This window comes from Lontra canadensis, unplaced genomic scaffold (assembly GCF_010015895.1).
Source record: "Lontra canadensis isolate GAN:19392208 unplaced genomic scaffold, GSC_riverotter_1.0 scaffold64, whole genome shotgun sequence".
NCBI lineage: Eukaryota > Metazoa > Chordata > Mammalia > Carnivora > Mustelidae > Lontra > Lontra canadensis.
In genome coordinates this window covers 12,128,873-12,153,406 of record NW_022631058.1, presented here as the reverse complement: position 1 = coordinate 12,153,406, position 24,534 = coordinate 12,128,873, and the positions used below count along the sequence as shown (strand labels likewise).

The window sequence follows — 24,534 nt, the reverse complement described above, 5'->3', positions numbered from 1 at the left end:
CATTGATTCTCGACAGATAAAGGGAGATGGACACAAAGAGCCTCAGAAGATACCAGTCCACTTCTACAGAACTTTCCAGAAGGTCCCACCTCTGACTTCTTCCTTAAATAGTCTGGGTAGAAAGAAGAAGTTGGTGGTACAGGCGTAATAACGTGGCCTTCCAAAAGGCCAGCCCGGGTGCTTGGACACTGAGCAGCACGCATCTTTCTCAGCCCGTGGCCAGGCTTTATAATCCAGGAGCTCGGGACACCTGGGGTCAGACAAACAAAGAACAGCACCTCCTCTCTGTGTGGGACTCTGCCCTTCCAAGGCAGTTTGTATCCATCTCTGGCCAGGTGAGGTCAGGGGTCCCTTCTCTTAGGAGTCCCGGAGACGCTGAGTGACTTGCCTAAGGTCACAGAGCCAGTTACTGGCAGAGCCAGATTAGAACCCAGTTCAATGACATCTACCCGTGGCTTGGCACAAGCTCACCCTGGCCCTCTAGCCAGCCACTCCCTCTTCCTAGGGGTGAAGCCACCTGGAGACTTCCAGAGCAAAGCCAATCTGGGAGGGGCTCCAGAGGTATTCAGAGGTAGTGACTGGCTTTCTCTTTCAGGAGAAAATCCCAAAGCCTGTAAGAACATCTCCTTAGAGGTCCTGATCATGGGGTAAAACTCCCAGAGCAAGCCAAGCCTCCACACAGGGTCACCAGGACAGCCACAGAGCACTTGCAAAAGTACTTCGTTTTGTTTCTTCCACTCTTGCCCCAACCTGCTCTGCTTCCCCAGTGATCCTTTTAAGAGCAGAATCTGGGGCTCCTGGGTGGCTCAACTGGGGAAGTGGCTGCCTTCGGCTCAGGTCATGATCCCAGGGTCCTGGGATCGAGTCCCACATCAGGCTCCCTACTTCTACCTCTCCCTCTCCCCCTGCTTGTGCTCTCTCTCTTGCTTACTCTGTCTTTCAAATAAATAAAATCTTAAAAAAAAAAAAAAAAAAGAGCAGAATCTGGTCTTAGGATGACCCTCCATAGACAGTAGCTTCATACACACATGAATGGGTGGGTGGGTGGGTGGAGGGTCCCTCTTGCCTTCCTGCCTGGCATCAGGTATGTTCACATATGTTTTGTCTGTTCCTCATAACAATTCACTGTTGGAATGGAGGCATAATTCACTCCATTTGTGGTCAAAAGTGAGGCTCCCTGTACACATGGGCCACCCACTCAGGCCTGATGCTGGCATGAAACCCTCATCCCCACAAACCCATTTCCCTCATCTTCCTCTTCTCTTAGCCCCCAATGCCTTGTGTTCTAGATCTTTCTTCCATCTCTGTAAAACATGCCCCTGTGTCCCACTTGCTCAGGGCAAAATAAACTCCTGGCAGTCCCTGGGTTCCCGCATCCCAGAGAAGGGGTACAGCACCCCAGCTCCCCAGGAAGTTTCACCCACTGAAAAGGCCTCCCCCTTTCCCCTTTCCTTGGCCTTGCTGGCCTGTACCAGATCCCCCACCATCGAGGTCCTTCCCTCAGGTAGGTCTCTCATGCCTTTCCTTCTCCTGCTCTGTGCTGTTCCTGGGAGGGTGCACTGTCCCGACCCTCACCCACACGCTCCCTTCAAAGGCACCAGTCTCGTCCGTGCACCTCCTGCTCCAAGTCTGTTCGGGCCTTCCCTGGACACTGCAAATGAGGTCCCTGACCTGGGGGTAGCTGTCAAGGTCCTTGGTGAGCCGGCTGAATCCCACCTTCCCAGCCTCATCTTTGATCTCACTTCCCACCACCTCACCCCCAACACAGCTCCCCCTTTCTTGATTCTCCTTCCTGCTCCTTAGCCCGATGTGGGCTATGGCTTCTGCTGAACAGGCCTTGTCTCCAGTTCCTCATTCTCAGTGATTTCCCCACCTCCACGGCCCAAGGAGGCCTGGATGACCTCCTTCCGTCAAAAGTCATCCACTCTGCTGCCCCCAAAGTACACACTTAACATTCAGCACTTAACGACAGTCTGGCCTGCACTCCTGGTGAGGGGTGTGTGTGTGTCTGTCTGTCTGCCCTACAGATTCAACGTCAGGGGCCATGTCTCACAGAGCCCATCATAGGCGTCTTCCTTCGGGACCATTCCACACATATTCAGTTGGTTGCAATGTTATAAAAATGTTTAATAACTCAGAGAAAGCTCATAATAAACTGCTTAAATAAATAAAGGGAGGCTAAAAACCATATGTACCACCATGATTCAAAATACACTGGGGTGGGGGAGGAGACGAGGAGCCCAGATGCAGGGATGAGCATGGAGTCATGCACAGAATTGCTGAATCACGATATTGTACACCAAAGCTAATATAACACCGTATGTGGACTATACTGGAATTAAATTTTTTTTAAAAAAAGCATAGAAAGAAAGAAAGATAAGAGAAAAGAAAAGAAATGAAATTCACCAGAGTTTTACAATAAAGTTCTCGGAGTTAAATTATCCGATGGTGTATTTTTTTTTTCCTGGGCCAACCCCAACTCTGGAGGCCAAAAAGGGAATGGCTGAAACCAGAAAGAAACAAACTGTGGTTAGCTCGTAGCCCAAACCTCCCTGGGCAACAACCACTGCTCGACAAGTTGAATCAGCTTGTTAGTGGAGTTCTCCGCTAGAACTCCAGGAGCAAGCCATTGCAGAAAACAATGGTTCTGCGGATTAAGTTGGTGTTACTCAATCCCCATAGCGAATTATAACTGCTGGTCATTCCCCAGTGCTTCTTCCTCAGGGGTGCGGTGATAGCTTTTCCCCAAAAATAGCCCCATTCTGTCCAGGAAGCAACACGATGGTGTTAGGAAGTTACTCCAATTTTGAGGTTGGTCCCAATGTGTCTTTTTCCCCCATACCACCAAGCAATTCTCCTCCACTAGCTGGGTGACCTACAATTCACCTCCATCCTGGCACTGTCCACCTGGAGGTAGTGTTGGACCCCATGACTTAAGGGCTCGGTCCCCCAGGCGCGCCCTCTGCCCCGGCTCCGTGGATGTTAACTACAGCTCTGGTGATCACCTGTGCCGGCCATCGGACGCAGAGAGGTGGGATGTTCCTATGACTCCCGTCTTAGCCTCATTAGTTTGCTAGAGCAACTCACAGAATCCAGAGAAATGTCTTAACTACCAGATCACCAGTTCCTTATAAAATGATGTAAGCCAGGAACAGCCGGATGGAAGGGGTTGCCCGGGGCAGTGGATGTGGAAGGGGAGGGGAGATTCCCCACCCTCTGTGAGCACCCCACCCTCCCTCAACCTTGACATGCTTACCAACCCAAAAGCTCTTGAATCCCGTCCTTTGGGTTTTCATGGAGGCTCCAGCACATGGGTATGACTGATGACAGACATCATCAGCCTTGGCGACTGAGTCCCCCTCCAGCCGCTCCCTGCTCCCCGGAGGCCAGGGTGTGGGACCAAAAGGTCCAAACCTCCCATTGTGTGGTTGGTTCCCCTGGCAACCAGCCCTCACCCCACAAACACTGGTGTGATTGAAAAAGGGCTTGTTATGAGTTATCAAGACACCTTTACTGCTCTTAATGGGTAGGACATTCCAAGAGTTTGGGGAGCTCTGCACCCACAAGTGGAATGGAGACCAAACATATATTTCTTATGCTCAATCATGACAACACAGTCACGATGCTGCTGAGTGGCTTCCCCCGCACCAGGCAATATTGTCCCGTCCCCACACATAATCGCGTTTCTCTCCTCCAACAGCGGTGCCGCAGATGGTCCCATCTTGCACACAAAGAAACCGACACATGATAAGTCGCTTGCCTGATGTCACAAGGTGACAGAGACAGAAGAACACTGTAGAACTCTCTGCCCTCCCAAACAAAGCACATGCTCTCAAAAGAGGTCTGCTTTGACCAGCGTGTAAGACCCACCAAAACTTAGCACTGCCTCCCTAATAAAATAGCAACCTTGCGCTGTCCACTCTGACCTCGAGCTTAGTAATAACCGCTCCTTACCTCTTTACAGATTTAATAAATACGCTGTGGTCCAAATACAGGCTAAGGCTCTTCCTAGGACTGTCAACTGTGAAGAAGGGGTCAGACCCAGCAGCAGCAATGCGAACCCCATGTGTGGACCTCAAAGGCATTCTGGAGGACACTGTGACCTGCCCATCCATACAGATCTCTACTGCCCAGGAGAACTCATCTAGAACGTCTTTCCGCCTTGGCGTAAAAGCTCCCCCTAATAAAGTAAAAGTGGTGAGAACCACCAGGGCCAATCAGCACGGCATCTGCCGCACTGACCCACGAGGTGGGCTCTACTCCTAATCACAAGTGTGTCTATTAGTTTTGACTGCCTGGCCTAAAACCACAGACCTCAGACTGGGGGAGGTGCTCAGGGCAAGAAGAAAGCCTAACTGAGCTCGGCAGTCTGGCCTTTCTAAAGCCAGTGGCTCAGCTGGGGTGGTAGGGAGTAGGCAGGGAAGACAGTGGGGCTGAGAGCCAGGCGGCTGCTTTCTGTAGGGGCCAGACCACACTGGGTGTCACTGTCTGATGGTTCCCCTTCTGGAGATGGGGACAACTGGTTTTCTTTCTCTCCTCTTTTAGCAGCCAGCAGGAAAAAAACCCACAACGTGAATATGTCAATGTCACCATCTTCAAGGGTGCAGATGAATGAAAAAGTAGCTTGCATCCCTGTGCTGGGGAGTTAATTTTGGCCATAAAGGGGCAGCTGGCCTAGCCTCCATCCATCCTGCGTCCTGCTCCTTTGTCCTCTGGGTCCCCTGCCCCAGGGCCTCTTTGGGTCCCTGTGAAGCTAAGTGGCTACCCAGACCCTGGAAGGCCTTCTTCTCCCCTCCGTGCAGCAAAAGGAGGGCGGACGATGTAGCAGCCGGTGACGCTCATTCAAAGGGGTAGTTGTCCCGCCCTGTAGTCCTCGGTTTGAACAGAGGACAGCCCTGCAGTTCAGGGCTTTGGGTCTCCACAACATCACCAGCCCCACCTAGCGATCTGGTGTTTTGAAACTCTTAACAAGGAACCAGAGGACCATCCAAGCACACAGAAGCACAGAGGCGGCTGAAGTGAGCCGTTCTTGCTGAAAGCAAACAGAGCGGGGCCACAGATGAGGCTGACCACCCGTGGGGGATCCCCTCATCTCCCTCCTTCGCCTGAGTGTGCGGGGAATCCCAACGAAAGGCCCCACTTCCAGGCCTGGGCCTTCCCCTTGCCCACTTCCTCTCAGGCTGACCCCACTGTGGCCACCACAGCCACAGGGGGACTCGGAAGGCTGGCGACTCCCTCCTCCCATAAGGGATTACAAATCGGGCGCACACGGCGGATGGGATTTACCCAGAGCCTGGAACCCTCTGTGTGGGCTCATTCTACTCTTCCCTTTGGCTTCATCTTGCAGAAGGATTAATAATAGTTATAATAACAGTAATAGTAATAATAATAATAAACAAACATGATTATAACCCTCCATTGTGCTCCAGGTACTGTCCTAAGTACGTCACTTTTTTAAAAAAGATTTTATTTATTTTTTTGAGATAGAGAGAGAGTGAGAGCAAGGGCACGAGCAGGGGGTGGCAGCCAAAGGAAAAGGAGAAGCAGACTCCCAACTGAGCAGGGAGCCCGACGCGGGGCTCATTCCAGGACCCTGGGATCATGACCCGAGCTGAAGGCAGACGCTTCACTGACTGAGCCATGCAGGTGTCCCTATCCTACGTATTTTAGACACACTAACCCCTTCAAGCACCCTAAGGGAGAGGCACCATTATTCTCCCTATCACAGAGGCCTGGAGAAGTTAAGCGAGGCCTGGAGAGGTAGGAAAAGGCAGAGCTGAGGCCCGCCATGTGGCTTCCATAGTCTGCTCAGTCACCATGTTAAGGAGGCAGGTTCGGAATGAGGAAGAGAGAACAAAAAGGTCAGAGCAGTGAATCACTGAGGCAAAGAAACGTGTTACCTGGTACTTTCTTGATGTTGTCTGGGTTCAGGAGTCTGAGGTTTGGGGAGCAGTGGAATAATATAAAGATACATACAAACTTATAGATGGCATCTGGTAGTCACAGTGAATGGACGTGAATCATGATTAGAAGAGTTACACTCCATGAAGGAATGTTGGTTTGTTTTGATGGTCTTTTCAGCAAGTTCAGCACTGAAATGTTTCAAAGTTTAAGACTGGGAGGGGCGCCTGGGTGGCTCAGTGGGTTAAGTGTCTGCCTTCAGCTCAGTCATTATCTCAGGGTCCTGGGATCGTGTCACGCATCGGGCTCCCTGCTCAGCGGGGAGTCTGCTTCTCTCCCTCTGCCCCTCACCCAGCTTGTGCTCTCTCTCTCAAATAAATAAATAGAAATCTTTAAAATATAAACAAACAAATATTTAAAAGTGGAAAATGAAAAAAAAAAAAGTGGGAAATGAGATTCTACCACATGGTCCCGGGAGGAAGATAAGCACCGGGATGTAACCCGCCTCTATGACCGGGTGCCCTGGTTTGTCTCCCGGGCTCCTAATGGGAAATGAAACACTGCCACCAAACGGGGCATTCTGGTTCCACTGGATAGGACCTGCGCATCCTTTCTCACCAAGTCCCAAAAGGCCAGGGGTTGTATTTGGGTTGGAAAGACTTAGAAGTGATTACCCTGGAGTCTAGGGCAGGGAAGTGGGAAAGAAGAGCGGGGAAGGAGAAAAGTGCATCTTCCAGACATTCTGCCAGTCCAGCTTGGTTCCCTCTTCCCCTGAGAAGCCTCCCCTACCAGCCTGCCCTTGAACGAAACTCCCTCCTCGAGCTTCTAGAACAGCTGTGGATGCGTGCAGCACATCCCCACTGCCCACCTTCAGCTACATGCCAGAGGCTGAGGCTGAAATTCAAGGGCACGACTGGCCCTCGGGTTCTAAAAGGACCGTAGGTAACTAGGGCCTGGGCAGCAGGTCTTTGAACCCGGCTGATGGCCAAACTTACACCCGGGGGTCTGTGCACCCCCAGGCAGCTGCTGAGAACGTCTGAGAAAAGGCCCACGTTCTTGGAGAGCCGTAGGTGCCCACAACAACCTCACCCCTCTGCAGTCATTAGAGGGTGCTGTGTATTGGTTTGGGAAAACTATGACCCTTCTTCCTCTTTGAGAACCCTACTCTTTCTTCCCTGCAGGATACTGTAGGACAGGGGTCACTGGGATTTGCTGTCTAAAGCAACAACCCCACACACTCTACCCCTTACAGAGTCCTAACAGCTCACCAGGCTCCAAGTCCTCTCCTTGTGCCTGCACACAAGCCTGGACCACATTTCCCAGAGTCCCTTGCAGCTGGGTGTGGTCATATAACCGAGTTCTAGCCAATAGAATACAAGCCTAGGTGACACACCTACTTCCTAGACAAGACCTCGGTTAAGACCCGCCCACAAGCTCCCTGCTTCCTGTTGGCTGGAGTCCACCCAAGGAACTAGGAGTCCACCTGCCCTAGCCGCAGAGCCTTTGTCAGGGGTTCCTGAAAAAGTCCTCCCTACTGATGAAGAATCTTGCCCAGGAGCAGCACACTAGGCTCTTCTGGGCTTAAGTCATGACATTTTTTGTTATTGTGGCAACTAGCTAATCTTCCTGCTTCCATGTTCTGCACAGCGTGACTCTTCAGCTCAAGGTCACCCCGTATGGTTACTTGTTTACTGTCTCCTCCTTGTACCTGAATGTGGGCTCAGAAGGGCAGGGGCTGTGTTTCACCCCCTGCTGTGTCCCCAACGGTAGAGCAGCTCCTGACATAGGGGAGACACTCAATAACCCTGTGCTGAACACACAGTGAATCCGGGTCTCTATGGAAAGGCCCCTTATAGCAAGAAAAGCAACCTGTTTCTGCTTTCACTTTCTCATCCACCTCTGGAGCTGGAAGATTCGCTTTTCACTGAACAAACACCCGCTGGTCACCCTGCGGGACCCAGCCTGCATTCTCTCCTCTTTGAGGCCCTCCTGGAATCCTTCCCACGGTGGTTGGCATCCCATGTCCCTGAGCCAGGGATCCTTCTGTAGTCACACTTGTCACACCACAGAGCAAGTAGTGACATCCATGTCTCTTCCACCCCATCATGTTCCTCACCCCACCTAGACTGGGAGATCCTTGAGGCCGGGGCTTGCTCAACTGTGTATCCTCCCGGGGCTGGGCTAAGTGCTTCTTGAGAAACAACTAGTCCAAAATATTTAACAAATATCTCTGAAGTATTTATTATATGTATGTTATATGGATATATAATATTTATGAGATACTTAATATGTATTTTATTGTCTTCTTTAACTCTTTTCACTCTGCTTCTAACTAAAGGTAAAAAGGTTCCCACAGCCACACGGATTTATAAGAGGACCTAAGCTGGTGCCTGGAATGTTCTAGAGATTCTTCTAACTTCTAGGCTTTTGGAGCTTAATACTTAAAACACCCATAAGAGGCCTGGACCCTTTCACTGTGTATCTATACAAACCTGCCCCCGATCAAAGGCCCCCAAAACATTTTCCCGCTGGGGCCCAGGCCTGCTCGTGGCAGCCCTGTGCACACACGGGATTTCTGGCTTCCAAAGTGCGTGCCCATTGGACCCTCACAAAGGCCCTGGGACTCAGGCAAGACAGTGACTATCATGTGCATTTGACGGATGAGAAAACAGGCATAGGGAGGCTGAGTGACTCGTCTGAAATCCAGGTTTGTGTGTGTGCTGAGCTGTCTCTAGGACCAGGGGCCCACACAGTTCCTCTCCTTTTCTTCCTTTTCTCCAGCTTGAGCGGAAATGAAGAAAGTGCACGAGGAAGCAAAGCCACCATGCCGTGACACGCGTGCGCAGAACCGCATGCTGACTTGAGCCATAAAGTGAGTCCACAACAAACCGGGCCAAATAACTTCCGGGGCCTGAAAGCTTCCCCCTTCTTCTAATTTTAAAGCCCTGTGGCCTGCTGGGGGGTGGGTGGTGGGGGTCTGTGGTTATGTGGGTAGCATCTTCTGTTGTCTTGCTGGGTGGTCGGGGCCCGCACAGGAAGACAGGTACTTACTCGACTTTTCTTCTTTAACGGTGTATTCGAGCACCTCGGACGAGCCCTCGTTCAGGGAAGGGAAGTGGACACAGAGCACCAGATGCTTCAAGCTGCTGTCCCGACGGACAAGGAACGTCTGCAATGGAAGAAGGGGGTGGAGCTCTATGAAGCAAAGATTTGGTTGATGGTCAGGAGGACAACAGTGGGATGGAAGTCATCCAGAATATTCCAGAAACAAGGAGGAAGGGTGGGGGACTCAAGCACCCCTTAGAGAACTGGGGATTCTGCCCTCAGAGCCAAGCGTCACCTGGCCCGGGTCCCCTGGCTCCCGAGTCTCCATTTCTCGTACGCCCACAGAGCGGATCTGACTAAATCAATGCTTCCCAAAGAATTCTGTGTTGTAGGGGCAGAGTTCGGCGGGAGTGTTACACATGTGGGTTCCCATGCCCCAGCACTGGAGCCCAGAATCGGGGGATTCTGATAAGGGTAGCGGTCCTGCACCCACACTTAGAAAAGCTCTAGGGCACAGGGAGTCATGTTGATTTTGAACTCACACCCCAGCATGAATGCTCTCCTCATTGTCATCCCCACCCTGGGCCCTAAGCCTCTCCCACCCAGGCCCCAAGTGCCTGGGCTGGAGCCCGGGAAACTGGGAGTCTGGCCAAAGGTGCTGAGGGAAGAAGGCTGGGGAGCCACAGGGTCATCCGCGCGGACATGGCCCCAGCTGTGAGAGGCTCTGGAGAACCTCTAAGATAATGCTTCTTCCCTTTCCCCACTAAGGCACACTGTCCTCCACCCCCTTCGTGATGCTCCAAATTCTCTGCCCTTGTTATTGGTGACTATTATTATCCTGTTGCTATGTTATTGTAATTGTTAATATAATATTATTGATTAGCAGCAGCTAACACACACTGCCTGCCTAGTCTGCCTTGAGCCTTAATCCCAGGTGATTAGATTCCATGATCTCACTTAGTTCTTTTATTAAAGCTATGGGGGGGGGATGGTATTATTATCCCCATTTTATAGATGGGGAAACTGAGGTAAAGAGAGGCAAGCCATGCCCAAGACTACTAGGATCATAAGTACTAAAGCTGGGATTTGAGCTCAGGTCCTTCCCCTCGGATCCTAGGCACTCTACCACCTTTGTACCCCTGGACCTGACCCAGAGAGACTGTGTCCCTTTGGGAGCAGTGACACCATGAGCCCATGAGTCACTGGACTGTGGCTGAAAGTTTATAGCTCCTCTCCTGGAGCAGGGCAGGATGGAGAGAGCATGAGAACCTGGAGTGGATGGGGGTGGGGGGGGCGGGGACGGGAGGGAGGCTTCTGGGGGTAGAAATGCAGGTGGGATGCTGCCTGCAAATGTGCCCCAGCCTGGAAGGCGGTCCTCCCTAGGGGCCCCAGCTGGAGGCCAGCTCACCTCTAGTCGCCCCTGCACAAAGGGAGGCCACCTGACGCCCCTGCGCAGCCTCACCCTACCTGGAACAAAGGCATCACTGAACTGATGCTTTCCTCTGAACCTGATCTGACCCCAGGAACAGGCTGCCCTTCAAAGAAAAGAGGTCACCTGGCCTCTCCTTCAGAGGTCCAAAGTCAAGCTGTCTTCTGCCCCTCAAGGCGGGTGGGAACCAGCAGTGTGTGAAGAAACGTCAGGGCAAGTCTCCGCTGGGGGTGGGGGGTGGGGTGGGTGAGTGTCATTTAATAAAAGTAGATCTGGTCTTTGTCCCTGGTTCCTGGCACAGAGCTTCAAAAACCCTTGGAATTTCCTGAGCGATAAGTGTCTTTTATTATTCATAATGAGCTGCTTTTGACCAGGCCTGAGTTCACACTAACAGGTGACTCACGGTGGGCCCCTGGTGTCAAAGGAGGGGGTGGCCACAGAAAAGCCATCCCTACCTCAAACCTCCTCTGGTGCGGGAAGGAGCTGCCTCTGGTGCGGGAAGGAGCTGGAACTGAGAGGGCCACCAAGTTAGTCCGTGGGGTCTAGGAGATAAAATCCAGCGGAAGCCATTGGAGCTTCCTGGTTGGTGAACACGCAGATATGCCCGGATTCCCCCAGGGGAGGGTATGGGGGCTCTGTGTGTCCCTGCCCACCGCAGACCTCACCCCTCTTTGTCCCTGACACTGGCTGTTCTTGAGTTGGGCCCTTTAGAATAAAAGGGTCAGCAGAAATAGTGCTTTCAGGAAGTTCCCAGAGTTATTCTCATAAATTGTCAACCCTGAAGGGGGGTTGTGTTTGCAGCTGAGTTATAAGTGTGAGTGTGGGGAGTCTGGAGACCCCCCTTCCGTCTGGCCCCTGAAGTCAGGGCAGCCTTATTGGGGACCCTGACCTTTAACTTCTGGGGCCTGCACTCCCTCTGGGTAGTGTCAGAATGGGGTTGAATTGGGGGATGCCCTGCTGGAGTCGGAGAATTGTTGTCATAGCACAATGAGTGAGTGAGTGTGTGTGTGCAGGGCATATGGAAGGAGTGAACTCTGGGCTTCCCCAGGGCCTCCCACCTGGAACTCTGGGAACAGGGAAGGGAGGCCCGAGCTAGAGCTAGTGGCACCCCCAGGAAGGCCGGCAGTGCAAACTTGGACCCTTGATGCGGAGCCCGGGTGGGTGATGAGGCTGGTGCCCCATAAAGAAACTGAATTGGGGAGGGTTTCTGTCTGTGCAGGGAAAGACACGCTTTACAATGTGGTGCCCATGTCTGGGGACACCTGCCCAGGTGGGTCCCTCATTCAGAGGCCACACACGGGCAGAGCTGCCTCTCTCTGACCTTGAGTGTCAGGAAGGAGGGCCTGGGTTTTTCAAACTGTGGGTCACGACCCGTGAGTGCAAATGCCACTAAGTATTTTTATTTTTTCAAAATAAAACAGAGGAGAACAGAAGATGAGAAAGCATCCTTCTCATGCCTATGAGAAGGATGGACTCCTTGTCAGAGAGTGAGGAAAAAGAGAGAGAGAGAGACCCTCAAAGGGCCAGGGCCACAGTCCAACATAGATTTCTTTCTTACTCTACTGGCCTGGCCTTCTTCCTTGACTATTTGACCCACACTGATCCCTCTCTCAGTTGACTGCGGTGACCAAGCACGGTTGCTGGCCTCCACGGGGGACCTCCTTGACCCTGCCCTGTGAACTAATTAGCTCTTTCTTACCCAGCACATACTCGTTTCTAGATTTCCTCACTGCTGACACATTGGCCCTGCTTTCTACCCTCGAATGCCCCTGAGAGGAAGAAAGAAGATAGGAGTCCTTGGACAGTTACTTCTCTGGCTGGAAGGAGGGTCAATCTGTCACAATCTATATTTTTCTTGGGCTCCCAGAGGGCCCTGAGCAGCCAGTTATGAGCTCGGTGGCTCTGGGTAATTCTGTGGTCCCGGAGCCTCAGTGTGCTCATCTGTCAATGGGGAGAACGATACCAGAGCACCCAGCAGACACAGAACCAAAGCCCTGCCCCTCCAGGTTGGAATTCATGGAGGTTACACAGGAAAGCCCCCAGTGGGATAATCGGACCTCCACAGATGCTCCCTAAGGCTTAATTCTCCGTTTGCGCCCCTCCCCCCACGGCTGGGTTTTGGTCTTCAGTCTCCCAGTCTCAGGCTCTGTGGCGAACTGGGGATCCGTCTGTCACTCGTGTTGACTGTGAAAAAGAACCAGAAGGGGTCTCGTTGGGAGAGTGGTTCAGCAGATGGTAAGGAGTGGGAGGCTGGAACAGTGGCTCCCACTCACCTGCGCTCTGGCCACTCTCCTTCCTTACATTTGGCCTCACTCACTCCTCACGGTGAGGTAGGTACTAACCATCTGTCTTTGACAAGGGAAGACTCAGGGTACAGAGAGGCCACACAGACCCAGCGCCATGCCGATGGGAAGTGCAGAAGCAGGACAGAGACCCAGGTGTCACTGGGAGTACCTCGCTTCTTTATTGCTCTCCTGTGTCACAGACTCATTGCGGGGTAGGGGCATGGACAGGGGTGGGAAGTCCCCCAGGCTGGGTTCTGACTAGTCCCCAATTCTTTTTTTTTTTTTTTTTTAAGATTTTTAATTTATTTATTTTGACAGAGAGATCACAAGTAGAGAGAGAGGCAGGCAGAGAGAGAGGGGAGGAAGCAGGCTCCCCGCTGAGCAGGGAGCCCGATGCGGGGCTCGATCCCAGGACTCTGGGATCATGACCTGAGCCGAAGGCAGAGGCTTTAACCCACTGCGCCACCCAGGCGTCCCCAGTCCCCAATTCTTAATGCCCAACACCCACCCTTTCTTCACGGCCACAAAGCCTCACACAGCACTTCCTTCTACCATGGCCAAGTCCTGGGGCTCTTATCTGAAAAGCCAAGATAAGGCCCTGGGGGAAGATGGGGGTGGGGTGGGGGTGGCAGAGGCTGTGAGCGGGTGGGGGAAGGATGGGGAGGGAGGCCGGAAGAGACTCCTGACCGTTCCTGCCTAGATGGCCACGAGGGAGGGGGAACGGAGAAGGTCTGCCTGGGCCACGGTCCTTTGGAACAAGAGAGTCTGTTCTGTGCTACCCTTTGGGGAGGCTTAGCTGCTCAGCTAGTCATGGGTCCCTTTTGGGAAAGAGCCACAGACAGCACCCCAGACACACTGTCTCTGTGCAGCAAAGTAAGGAACAAATGCATAGTGATCCCTGGCTTTCTAGGTCCTGGGGAATCGCTGGGCTCCACCTTGGGCTGGCCTTGGCTTACCCATAGAGGGGGTTCGTCCGTGATGGTGGCCGCAGGTGAGTACACAGCAGGCTGAAGGACAGCACCGGCCACCCAGGGCTCTTGCTCCAACACCCTGGGGGGTTCCAGGTGCAAATTCTTCAAGCCCCCTTTGCTTCTCTTTCCACCAGCTGCAGCTAGCTTTTGAGAGACGCTGGGGGACCCAAAATCCCAGCTCTGCTACATGCAAGCTATGGACGCATGGACAAGCCGCCTTTAGTTCTCCGGGTCTCAATCTCTTCATCTGAGCACGAGAACGATAATATCCACCTTTCAGGGTTGCTCTGAGAACTGCTGACTGGATACATCACATGCCTGACACCAAGTGTGCGCTTAATAAAAAGCACTTACAATTTTTATTATTAGAGTAGACTGCTCCCATTCACTGAGCACTAAACCACAAGCTAAGATTTTTAGAGGCATCATCTCCTTTGATAATTATTAACCAGACGATTACTATGTATCTTTTTCCAAAGGGAGAGATAGGAGAAAGGGACTCACAGAATGTTCTCCTATGTGGTAGATTAAAAATGGCCACAAATGCCTTATAGCTTCTCACATCAAAATTCCCCACACTTGGAAGGAGTAGCCTTGGGACTTGCTTTGACAGAAATAAATGTGGCAGACAGGGCACGGTGGGGTTCTGAGGCTAGGCTGTAAGAGGCAGGTCGGCTTCCATGCTCACCCTCTGGGACACAGATGTCATGTGAGGACCCCCGGAGTGAGTCTGCTGGAGTCACGTGGCCAGCCAGCTGCTGGCGCCAAGGGCCCGCCAAGCGAGTGGGCCCACCTCGGGCCAGCCAGCCCCAGCCGAGCTGCCGGCTGACTGCAGCTGCATGGCTGACCCCAGGTGAGACCAGCAACAGAGCAGCTCCACAGAACCCAGCCCAAACTGCAAACCCACAGAATCATGAGCAACTCAAATGGTGACTGTTTTAAGCCACTGAAGTTGTCAGTGATTTGTTACATGACAGTAGCTAATGATAGAGCCATCGGGTGTATGGACATGGGCCCCATCGTTTAGGTACTCATTCCTCTCTTCCTTCTAGAAGGTGTTATGGAGGGATCCCCAGAGCTCAGGGAATGGGGGGGGCAGTTTGAAAGCCAGGGGCACTGGGGAAGGGAGGCAGTTCCCCACTCTCCAGCCAGAGGAACCAAGACCCAGAGATGAAACAGGCCTCCTGAGGCCACATCAGTTGTTAGTGGCAGAACGAGGACAAGAACGCAAGGCCAGTGACCTTCAGGCCATGGTGTGACCACTACAGGTCACCTCCTCCAACCCAACCAACCCACTGAGTGTCAGCTGAGTGTGAGTTCTGAGCCAGGCATCAGGCTACAGCTTTTAGACAGATACTTTATAGTACTTTGGGCTTGGGAGTGTTCTACCCATTTCATAGATGAAAAAGGTATGGGGGGAGGAGCAGCAGAAAGAGAGGGAAAGGGGAACACTCAGGGCCGTGGGCCTTGGGGCCCTTCCATGTATGACTTCGGCCTACAGGCTCTGGAGCCAGATGCTCTGAGTTTAGTCCTTAGCTTGGCTACTCTGAGCTGTGTGGTCTCTCTGGAGCTGCTTCTTCCTATGGAAAATGGGATCATTAACAGTTTCTGCCAGGGACAGTCGCTATCCGTTAGCTCTCCGACAACGAGTCTTTTCCCTTTCTTGACAACTGACCCCAGTTCCAATCTCGGTCTGGGTGCAACGTATCCTGCCTCAGGAGGAGTTGGTCAAAGCCAATCATGGCTATTCTGCTCCTTTTTCCCATTCACCCCCTTTCCAGCAGCCCCCTTGCAGTTAGGGGTGACCAAAAAGTCATCTAAAAATAAATTTGTTCCCTGAAAAAAAGACCGAGGCTTGGAGAAGAAAGCCTTTTGCCTGTGACCTCCTGCCTTTGAATGGGTGAGATGGCTGGAGCTGCCACTGCCATTTTGTCACCATGAAGTGACAACTGGAGGACAAAAGCCAACACCTTGCAGATGGGGAACAGAAAGGTGAAAAGACCCTCGGTTCTAAGGACATCACTTGGCTGCTAAACTAACCTGGACCCCACCCTCCAGCATTCCCAGCTGATCGAGGCCCTAGGTCAGTGGTGCCTCCCTTCCCCAGTGCCCCTCCACCTGCCTCCCATCCTGAGAACAAATGGCACAGAACCCCCTCCTGCAGGAAGGCAGCATTCCCACCCTCAGGGGTTCATGGACCGCTCCATGAGTCAGAAAGGAAGCCTGGTGAGACATCGGGCACAAAGGAAAAGGACAGATACCCTCATCAGCAGCCCTAGACTTCAGGCCTCAGCACAGAGTAAATCGTTGAGCTCAAGGTGGGGAGTGAGGGACCCGGTAACAAGTGTAGCCATGGGGGCCTTTTCTGTCCCCCTGCTGGACACTTGCCTGTGGACTATCCAGGATGATAACGAGTGAAACCGTTCAGTCATTTCCCTTCCTCCCCCACTGCTCCTAAAAGTCTCCCCCAATTAACCAGGCCACCAACAAACCTTGAAATGCCCCAGTGTCCTCACTCAGCCTCTCCCCTCTGTGGGAACAATGCAGTCTGGTGCCACACTGAGCTGACATCTGAGTCAACCCACTCCTTCTGCTCCCTCTTCCCTCCCCCTCTTTTGTCTGCTTCCTCAGTGCCCTGCATTAGGAACTCTCAGAAAGCAAAAGAATCCTCTTCCCCAGTTGTACAAACTGACTGGGGCATGCCTACTCTAGGGGTCCAGTTTTCTTTAGGGATTCTCCTGTCCCTACCCACCAAACAACTGTGGGGTAGAGATCAGAGCACCGGGCTGAAAGGCAGGATACTTGGTGTCCCTTCCAGCTCTGCCCCTGGTTTGCCATGTCCTTTGGCAAGCCATTTTCCCTCTCTTGAGCTGGCTTTTCCAGTCTAGTGAGGGCAGGGGGCTGCAGGGTCCCAGGACTCCTTTCTTCTAGAAGATACTCTCCCAGATCAGCACCGGGGGGTCTTTCGCAGATCCCGAGAGGCTGGCACTGAGTTTGCCAGGGAAGTGACTGCAGTCCATGAGGCTGCAACAGCCGGCTGCAAGAGCCTCACCCCGTCTACCCTTAGCCAGGGCGGGTTTTTGGAAAGACCAACTGATTGCCGTAACAGCTGGGACACACTATGCTTAGGGAGAGAATTACACAGCTTCTGCAGGCCCCTCCTCCTCTCCAAGTAAATATACAAAAACCCAAAGTCCAATACACCATAATGATTTTACTTTTATCCATTTTTGCCCAGACAATCCCAAGAGGTCTGCTTTTCCACTTTGGTTATTTTAGGACAATTTTCCAGCTGCTTGGGGGCGAACTTTCCAATCATGGCCATCAGAGCAGGCTTGGAAGTGGCCAGTTCTTCCAAGAGGCCAGAAGCTCAGGGGCTGCTGGGCCTCTGGAGGCCGGTGGTCCAGTGGTTCAGGGACCAGAGCCCACTCTGGACACATGTGGCCCACCCTTCCCATCACTTCTAATGAAGTGGTAGCACGGCATGGAGGGGAGATTTTCAATCACCTCTGGAGTTTTTAAAACATGCTGTTGCCTGAGCTCTAGTCCAAACCAAAAAAAAAAAAAAAAAATTCTGGGAATGAGGCCGAGACATTTTTCAAGCCTTTGAAGGCAGTCAGTTGGTGGGTTCAAATCACACTTTGGCACTTAGCAGCCGATTACATGGGGCAGGCTCCTTACCAGAGTTGACTTTCCTCACTTATAAAATAGGGAGCCTGCCCCCCGTTCTGCAGTGCTGTTGGAAAGATGAGAGAGGGGGGCTTATGGCTTATGGAGACCTGCTGGAACTGCTGACTGTGCTCCTTTCCTGGCCCCAGCACCTGGAAGGGGCAAGAGAGAGGCTGCGCTGATGCTTTTGCCAAACTAATCTTGAATGGATTTGGCATTCCTTGGGCTCACACCTGGGGAAGGTGCCTTGAACCACCTACACGGCTGGTCTGTATCACCATACAGGCTATTCTAACTCTTGAGCTAACCCCCCACTACAAAAAGCAATCTCACAAGAGATTTTTTTCATTAAAAACTATCTTTTGTCCTCCAAGCAATGGCACTCCAGTTGCAATAAACACACAAAACACCCAGATCTTGCTTTCTAATATTATTCTCTAAGGAAAGAAACGGGGGCCCCATGGAGAAATGGCTGATTCCAGGATGTGGGCAAGAAATACACAAAACAATCCTGAAACGTGCACGGTCAGAAAGGATGGAAGTGCTCCACACACCAAACACACACATGCACATGCGCAATGATGACCGTATGTCAAAGGGACACGGGAACCAACTGATGGAGCTCAGGCCAAAGCTGGAACAATCTGGGCAAAAGAATCATTGGGGTGCCAGGGTGGCTCAGTGGGTTAAGCCTCTGCCTTCAGCTCGGGTCATGATCTCAGGGTCCTGGGATCGAGTCCCGAATCAGGCTCTCTGCTCAGCAGGGAGCCAGCTTCCCCCTCTCTCTGCCTGCCTCTCTGCCTACTTGTGATCTCTGTCAAATAAATAAATAAAATCTTTAAAAAAAAATCATTTAAGTGGTATTGGATTATAACCCAAAGCAGAAAGGCAATACCCATGAGTCCATATTGCTACAAGTCAATGATGGAATAAATAAATAAATGGAGAAGAGACACATTTCTTGTGCAGAAGAACTCCAAATAATTTATGTAGATAGTCAAGGACTCCCCAGTCCCTGAGGATGGGCCGCACATAGTGACTTCCTTCCAAAGAGGGCAGCATAAGGGGTGGGAGCAAGGATCACTTTACAGAGGCGAGAGCTGACAAGCACCTCGGCCAGGTGATCCAGGTCTATGCCAGCAGTGAGTGCTAAGTCACGTTGATAGTAGGTTCTGCGGACATGATGTGAAGAGAAAGGCACTCTACTTCTGGGTCTTCTGCCCGCAAACTCATAACCCTAGTCTAAGCATCACATGAATGCCAGCGGAGGGATTCCCTACCAAATGCCTTTGAAATACCTGTATTCCTCAAACCTGTCAAGGCCATCAAAACACAAAGAAAGTCTGAGAAACCGTCACAGCCTAGAGGAGCCTGAGACACGAGGACCCAATGTAAGACGGAGGCCTGCATGAGAGGCTGCCATGGAAGCACATTAGGTAAGAGCTGGGGGCTTTAGTGCATGTGAATGTATCAATATTACTTCATTAATTGTGACAAGTGTATTCTATTCCTGTCTGATGTTAACAGCAGCTGTTAAACTGGGGGAGGAGTCTCTGGGAACTCCCTATACTGTCTTTGGAACTTTTCTGTAAATCTAAACTTAAAAAAAAAAAACAACAAAAATCATTTGGGTGTAGAATGAATTAAAGTGGCTTTTCGATTGCCTTGTTGCTGGATACACACAAATCAAAAATGGGCCAGTATATTCCAAATACGTATCAGAGACGCAGACTGCTGGGAGGGTAGGTGGGGAGGGCCGGAGGGGTGGAGGGGTGGAGGGGTGGGATATGGTCAAGGTCATGGAGCTCCTAGTGGAGCCAGAAGCCTGGTCTCCAAACTGTTCGCCTCTGGAGGGGCGGGTATCCAGGTGATCTCTGAAGACCCTTGGAGCTCATAAAGCCTGGGGGCCACCTATAATGTCTGCAGTTTTGTTTGTTTGTTTGTTTGTTTTCATTTTTTTTAAGTACTTAAAAAAAAAAGATTTTATTTATTTACTTGGGAGAGAGAGAGAGAAAAGGATAAAGCACCCGAGTAAAGGAAGGTACAGAGGGAGAAGCAGGCTCTCTGCTGAGCAGGGAGCCCAAGGTGGGACTCGATCCCTGGACCCTGGGATCATGACCTGAGCAGAAGGCAGACACTTAACTGAGTGGTCTGCAGCTCTGAAAACGAGGAGCACATTGTGGGCTCAGTTTCCCACCCTCCTGTGGGAGGAAGTTACCTGGCCAAGGGCCCTCGCTGAAGGTCACACCTTGTAGACTCTGCTCTCACTAGTCACATGACCTCAGGCAAGTGAGTGAACCTGTCAGAGCCTCTGCTGTCTCCTCGAGGATAGGAGGATACTAATAGCACGGAGCACCTGACAGAAATCGCAGTGGGGATAGATATGATCGTGCAAAGACCAACTCTGGGTAAGAGTTGGCCAACGTTCTTACCAGAACATGAACTTTGGGCTTTGCATCTGCTTGAAAACAGAGATGTGAAGGCGGGTGGGGGCGGGTAAGGGCAGAGAAGGAGGGGGCAGGGAAAGGAAGAGAAGGTTCATCTGGTCCAATTCTGTTGGCTCAGGGCTGGCCCTGTCCCTGAGGCCTCGGCGATGCAGTGAGTGGGATCAGGGTGTGGGCCTGGCTGACCCCCTTTAGGGCAGCTTCCTTCCATCTTAACCATGGCCGCTCTCTCAGTCCCGGGATCAGATGCAGGCCTCTCTCTGGATGTGGGTGTCACGTTAGGACCCAGCCTTGGAACAGCTTTCTATTTGCTATCTCAGTCCGTCCCATCTACTCTGCATGACCTGGCTCAGCGTCTGCCTCCTCCAGGAAGTCCGCCCGCATCGCCCCAGAGCTTGGCATCTCTTTCTCGCCATGGTCAGATCTTCTCATCCTCAAGGCAGAGAGGACGTACTGGAACACAAATCCTCACACCCCACAGTGGTGTAGGGCTCTCAGGAGTCGGTGGACAGTAACAGCTTTCTAGTCCTTGGGTGGGATGGCTTTAAGACGTGTGTTTCACACTGGTTCCCAGAATGCTCCGGTAGGATCCAGGTCCCCTTGCAGCCCGTGGTAACGTGCACGACCACACATCTTTCATTAGCTGCCTCCCTTCCCTGTCTTATTTCCCCTGCCAGCCTCCTGGGGTCACCTCCCAAATAAACTACTTGAACTCAAATCCTTGTCTTGGGGTCTGCTTCTGGGAAAGCCCAAACTAGGGTGCTCCTCTTAGCCTCAGTTTCCTTATCTGTAAATTGGGAATAATAACAGATTTAGAGGCCTCCCAGGATTATCACAAGGATGCGAGGAGAGGACACCACACAGGACTTGCCATTAATGTCAGTACCTGGCCCAGCATGGAGAAGGAATCTTCACATTGAACCACTCTTGTTATTTTGATTTGCGCTTATCTTCAACTTTTTGAAGATAGGGCTGACCCCTGGGGCAAAGCAGTCCAGACTTAGGGCCGGCCCACCCTGCCCTGGAGAGGCACTTGCCTTTCCCATGATGGGTCCTCACTGTCTTGTCCATCTGCATGTCCATCCATGCCCAGAAAATGGCCATCCCTTGGCATCAAAACCTTGCACTTGGGTCTACGTTGAGTCTCAACCTCCCAGGAAGGGTGGGAAGCCAATCCCCTCCGAACCTCACAGGGAAGTGGGTGATTCGCTGGTGGACTGGACACGCTGGGAACACTGACTGGGACACTCGCTGGCATGAGTCCCTGATTTTATTTTCCATACAGTTTCTTCATTTGCTCCGAAGCCCTCAGTGAGCTCAAAATAAAAAACCTTTTGGTGGGGTGGGATGAAACAAGGGATCTTGTTTTCTTGAGGATGACCATCAGCTTGCCTGCCCCTGGAGCCCCCTCCCTACTCATCCTTCTAGAGGGATCCATGGACTCCCAGGCTGTCCCTGGTGCTGCAGTGCGGCTGGCCTGGCCTGGGGGCAGGGCGTGTCTGCCACCATACCCAGAAGAGACAAACCCCTGCCTTGGTCTCAGCAGGATTCTGCTGGGCTGTCCGGCCTCCATGGTCCCCACTCCCTGTGGGAGGGGCCTCTGTGGCAAGGGGAGGTTGGAACTTTGTTGGAAGCCCAGTAAGTTGCAGGAATTCCAATCTTTTTTTTTTTTTTTTTAAGATTTTATTTATTTATTTGACAGAGATCACAAGTAGGCAGAGAGGCAGGCAGAGAGAGAGAGGAAGCAGGCTCCCTGCCGAGCAGACAGCACGATGCGGGACTCGATCCCAGGACCCTGAGATCATGACCCAAGCTGAAGGCAGAGTTTAACCCACTGAGCCACCCAGGTGCCCCAGGAATTCCAATCTTTAGGTACAACTGCTACTCGACGAATTTTTATCTAGTCCAAGGTGAGTGAATCCACTAAGCCACTGAGCCCCACAGGGGAGCCCGGACTCTTGCAGCACGACCTGCCGCATTGAAGGGGAGCCCAGCAGAAGCGCCCAGCGGCTGAAATCCCAGCGCGGGATTCCGCGCAGGTACAACATAGCCCGGGAGCAGCCAGACTGCCTGGGTTCTGGGTTCAAGTTCCAGCTCAGGCACTGGCTCGCTGAGTCACCTGGGGGAGGTCACACAGCTTCTGTGCATCTCAGCTACCTCTTCTGTAAAATGGGTCTGATTGTCATGCCCAAGTCAGAAGCTGCCGTGAGCACACACGGCGCTGATTCACGTGCACACCTTTGCTGAGTGCCCGGGACAGAGTGCCTGACGGATCCTGGCTGCGGTCACTGGGGGACCCTGTGGATAACGCCCACAAAGACATACCATGAGCTTCGAGCAAACACGGTTTCTGCAGTGGACAGCTGGCTGCCGGGGCGTGGGGAGGAGGCCCGGGGCTTTATGTCAGGTCAATGAAGTGTGTTGGAAGCAGAGAGAGATGCTGCTGACACAGCGCTGGGAACAGACTACACACACAGCGTGCTTGAAAATGGCTCCTCTTCTGTGATGCGAATTTCACTTCCATAACAAACAAAATGAAAACAGACTTCTGGGAAGTCAGTGAGGGGACAGAGAACAGGTGGCAAAAACTTCGAGAACCCTCTTTACTTCTGTCCGGCTTGATTTTTTTTTTTTTTACAGTGACTACACATGTTTATCACTTTTACAATTAAACAAATTAAATGTTTTTTAAAAAGGAAGTGGTGCGTAAGAGAAAACACATGGGGTGGGTGGCACCTGATGGGTTCTGACTCATGTTTCACTATCTACCTACCTATCTACCCCTGTGATGCTCATAGGACCAGAGTACCTTCGCGAATGGCCCCGTTTCAAAGGGAGAGAAGTGAGCCTCAGAAAAATCTAAGCCCCTTGGCTCAGCTCACAGAGCCTGGCTCCAGAAAAGCTTTTGCCTACGTCACATAGCCCCTGTTCTCTTATATCAACTAAGGGAGTGAAACAGGATCTCTCAGGTGCCTCCAGCTCTCATCCTGGATGCCTGGCTGACTTCTCCAAGTGCCAGTCCTGCTTCTCAGGGGTCCCGGTGCCCAGACAGCCCACGCCAGCCACACAGCTCCCTGTTCTCCGGAGGGGGGATACCTGCTTTCCAAAGCAGGAACCAGATGTCTCACCAATCTCTCGCTCCTCAGTTCTGGAAACAAACACCCCAGTTGAAAAGCTGACCAATCCAAGAAAGGAAAGCAGAAACAGGCAGCTGTGCTTGCCCACCACCGGCCACGAGGTGAAGAGACCTCAACTCACCCCAGCCGCCTCCTGGAGCAGGATCCCGGCGGCCTCCGCCTGCCCCAGACCCAGCTGCAGCCACACAGGACATGTCTTGATGAGCTTCTCCAGGACACTGATGCCCCGCCGGGGAAGGCAGTTCTTCGGGGTGACCGGGGGACAAGGCCCCATGCCATCCTCCTCCTCCTCTTCCTCTCCCTCTCCTTTGCCAACATCTGGAACAGGACTGAGAACAGAATCAAACGATCACCCCTGCTGCAGCCAGCCCCGACCGCAGAGTGTAACAGACGGACAGTCAATTCAACCGTGCTCATTCATTAGGCATCTATGAAGCCACCAGTCTTCTGGGGAATTAAAAAAAGAGACGAACCATGATCCGCACCTTGGGGTGCTTATAATAAAATGGGTTGGATCGACACAGACGAAACCAGCTGAAGCAGAAGATTGGGATAAATGTAACAGGAGTACCATGCAGCAGGAACAGCTAATTCCAACCCCGGCTGGCTTCAGGGAAACACAGGGGACTCCAAGGAACTAAATCTCTCAGGGTATCTGCAGGGGTGAAAACCTTCATCAGACAGAGCGGGCAGTTACACAGGTAGGAAGATGTAGCTGGTGCCTGTCTTTTGCCTGCGTCCCTGGCTAGTGGTTGCTCTAAGGGGCCGCTCTGGGGAGGGTCAGGATGAGCCCCCAAGGCACAGAAGAGGGGAACAGGGTGGTGAGGGAGAGGGGGTTCGAGGGCTGCAAGACCCAGAAGTCCTGAGGAGGGAACAGCTTTTCCTAAAGGCACGGGCGGGGTCCCAGCCAAAATTCCCTCCTGACGTCCCTACTCCCAAATCCTCCCAGAAGCTGTCCCTTTCACGGATGCTGTGTGCACAGGGACACTTGTGCATTTCCCCTCTGGGTCCACACTGAAAAGTGTGCCCAGGACGAACAGGAGTGTCCAAGGCAGCTGAAGGCACCGTGGGGCCGGGAGGGGCGGTAAGGCAGCCCCATGGATGGCTACAGGCTGTGGAACTGGGGCTCAGTGAGCCACATTTGGAGTTCAAGTCCAGGGCAGCCCAGCTGATGCTGATGTAACCTCTTCCCAGGCCCTGAAGTCCGGTCACAGCATCTCCGCTGGGAAAGAAGTGAAAAGGCTGGAGGCCGAAATTACCCTGGAAAGAAGCACCCTGGGGCCTGTTAGTTTCCTCTGACCCTCGAAACCCAAAACTATCTTCTGGCACCAAAAGGCTTCCTGATCATCTTTAAACCTCCTCGCTTGGCCAGGGGCCTCCCCCAGGGGCACATTAGGGCTCTCATGGAAGCTGGGAGTGAGAACTCGCATTTCCGCTCTGCCACCATCTAGGCTGAGGCCGTGGTGAGTCCTTTCCCTCTGAATCTGTTTTCTCATCTATGCAATGGGCAGGTGGTAGCCCGGAAGCTTCCTCCACTTACTGGGTGGTCCTAGGCAGGGCCTGGGCTTTGGGGACAAAGGTCCTTATCTTCTCCTTAGAACCAAAGCCATGATCAAACAGGCTCTGGGAGAAAGGAGGGGGTCTGTCTCCCAT

General features: G+C 52.4%; 1 protein-coding gene across 1 annotated transcript in view; it reads right to left on the bottom strand.

The window, feature by feature from the left end:
* Positions 1-23,196, bottom strand: part of RIN3 (Ras and Rab interactor 3) — an 80,945-nt gene extending 57,749 nt beyond the window's left edge. Inside the window, exon 1 of the mRNA XM_032878674.1 lies at positions 23,003-23,196. Within this exon, the coding sequence (XP_032734565.1) occupies positions 23,003-23,075 (73 nt within the window). The 5' untranslated portion in view covers positions 23,076-23,196. The remainder of the gene's footprint in view (positions 1-23,002) is intronic.
* Positions 23,197-24,534: the final 1,338 nt, after the last annotated feature.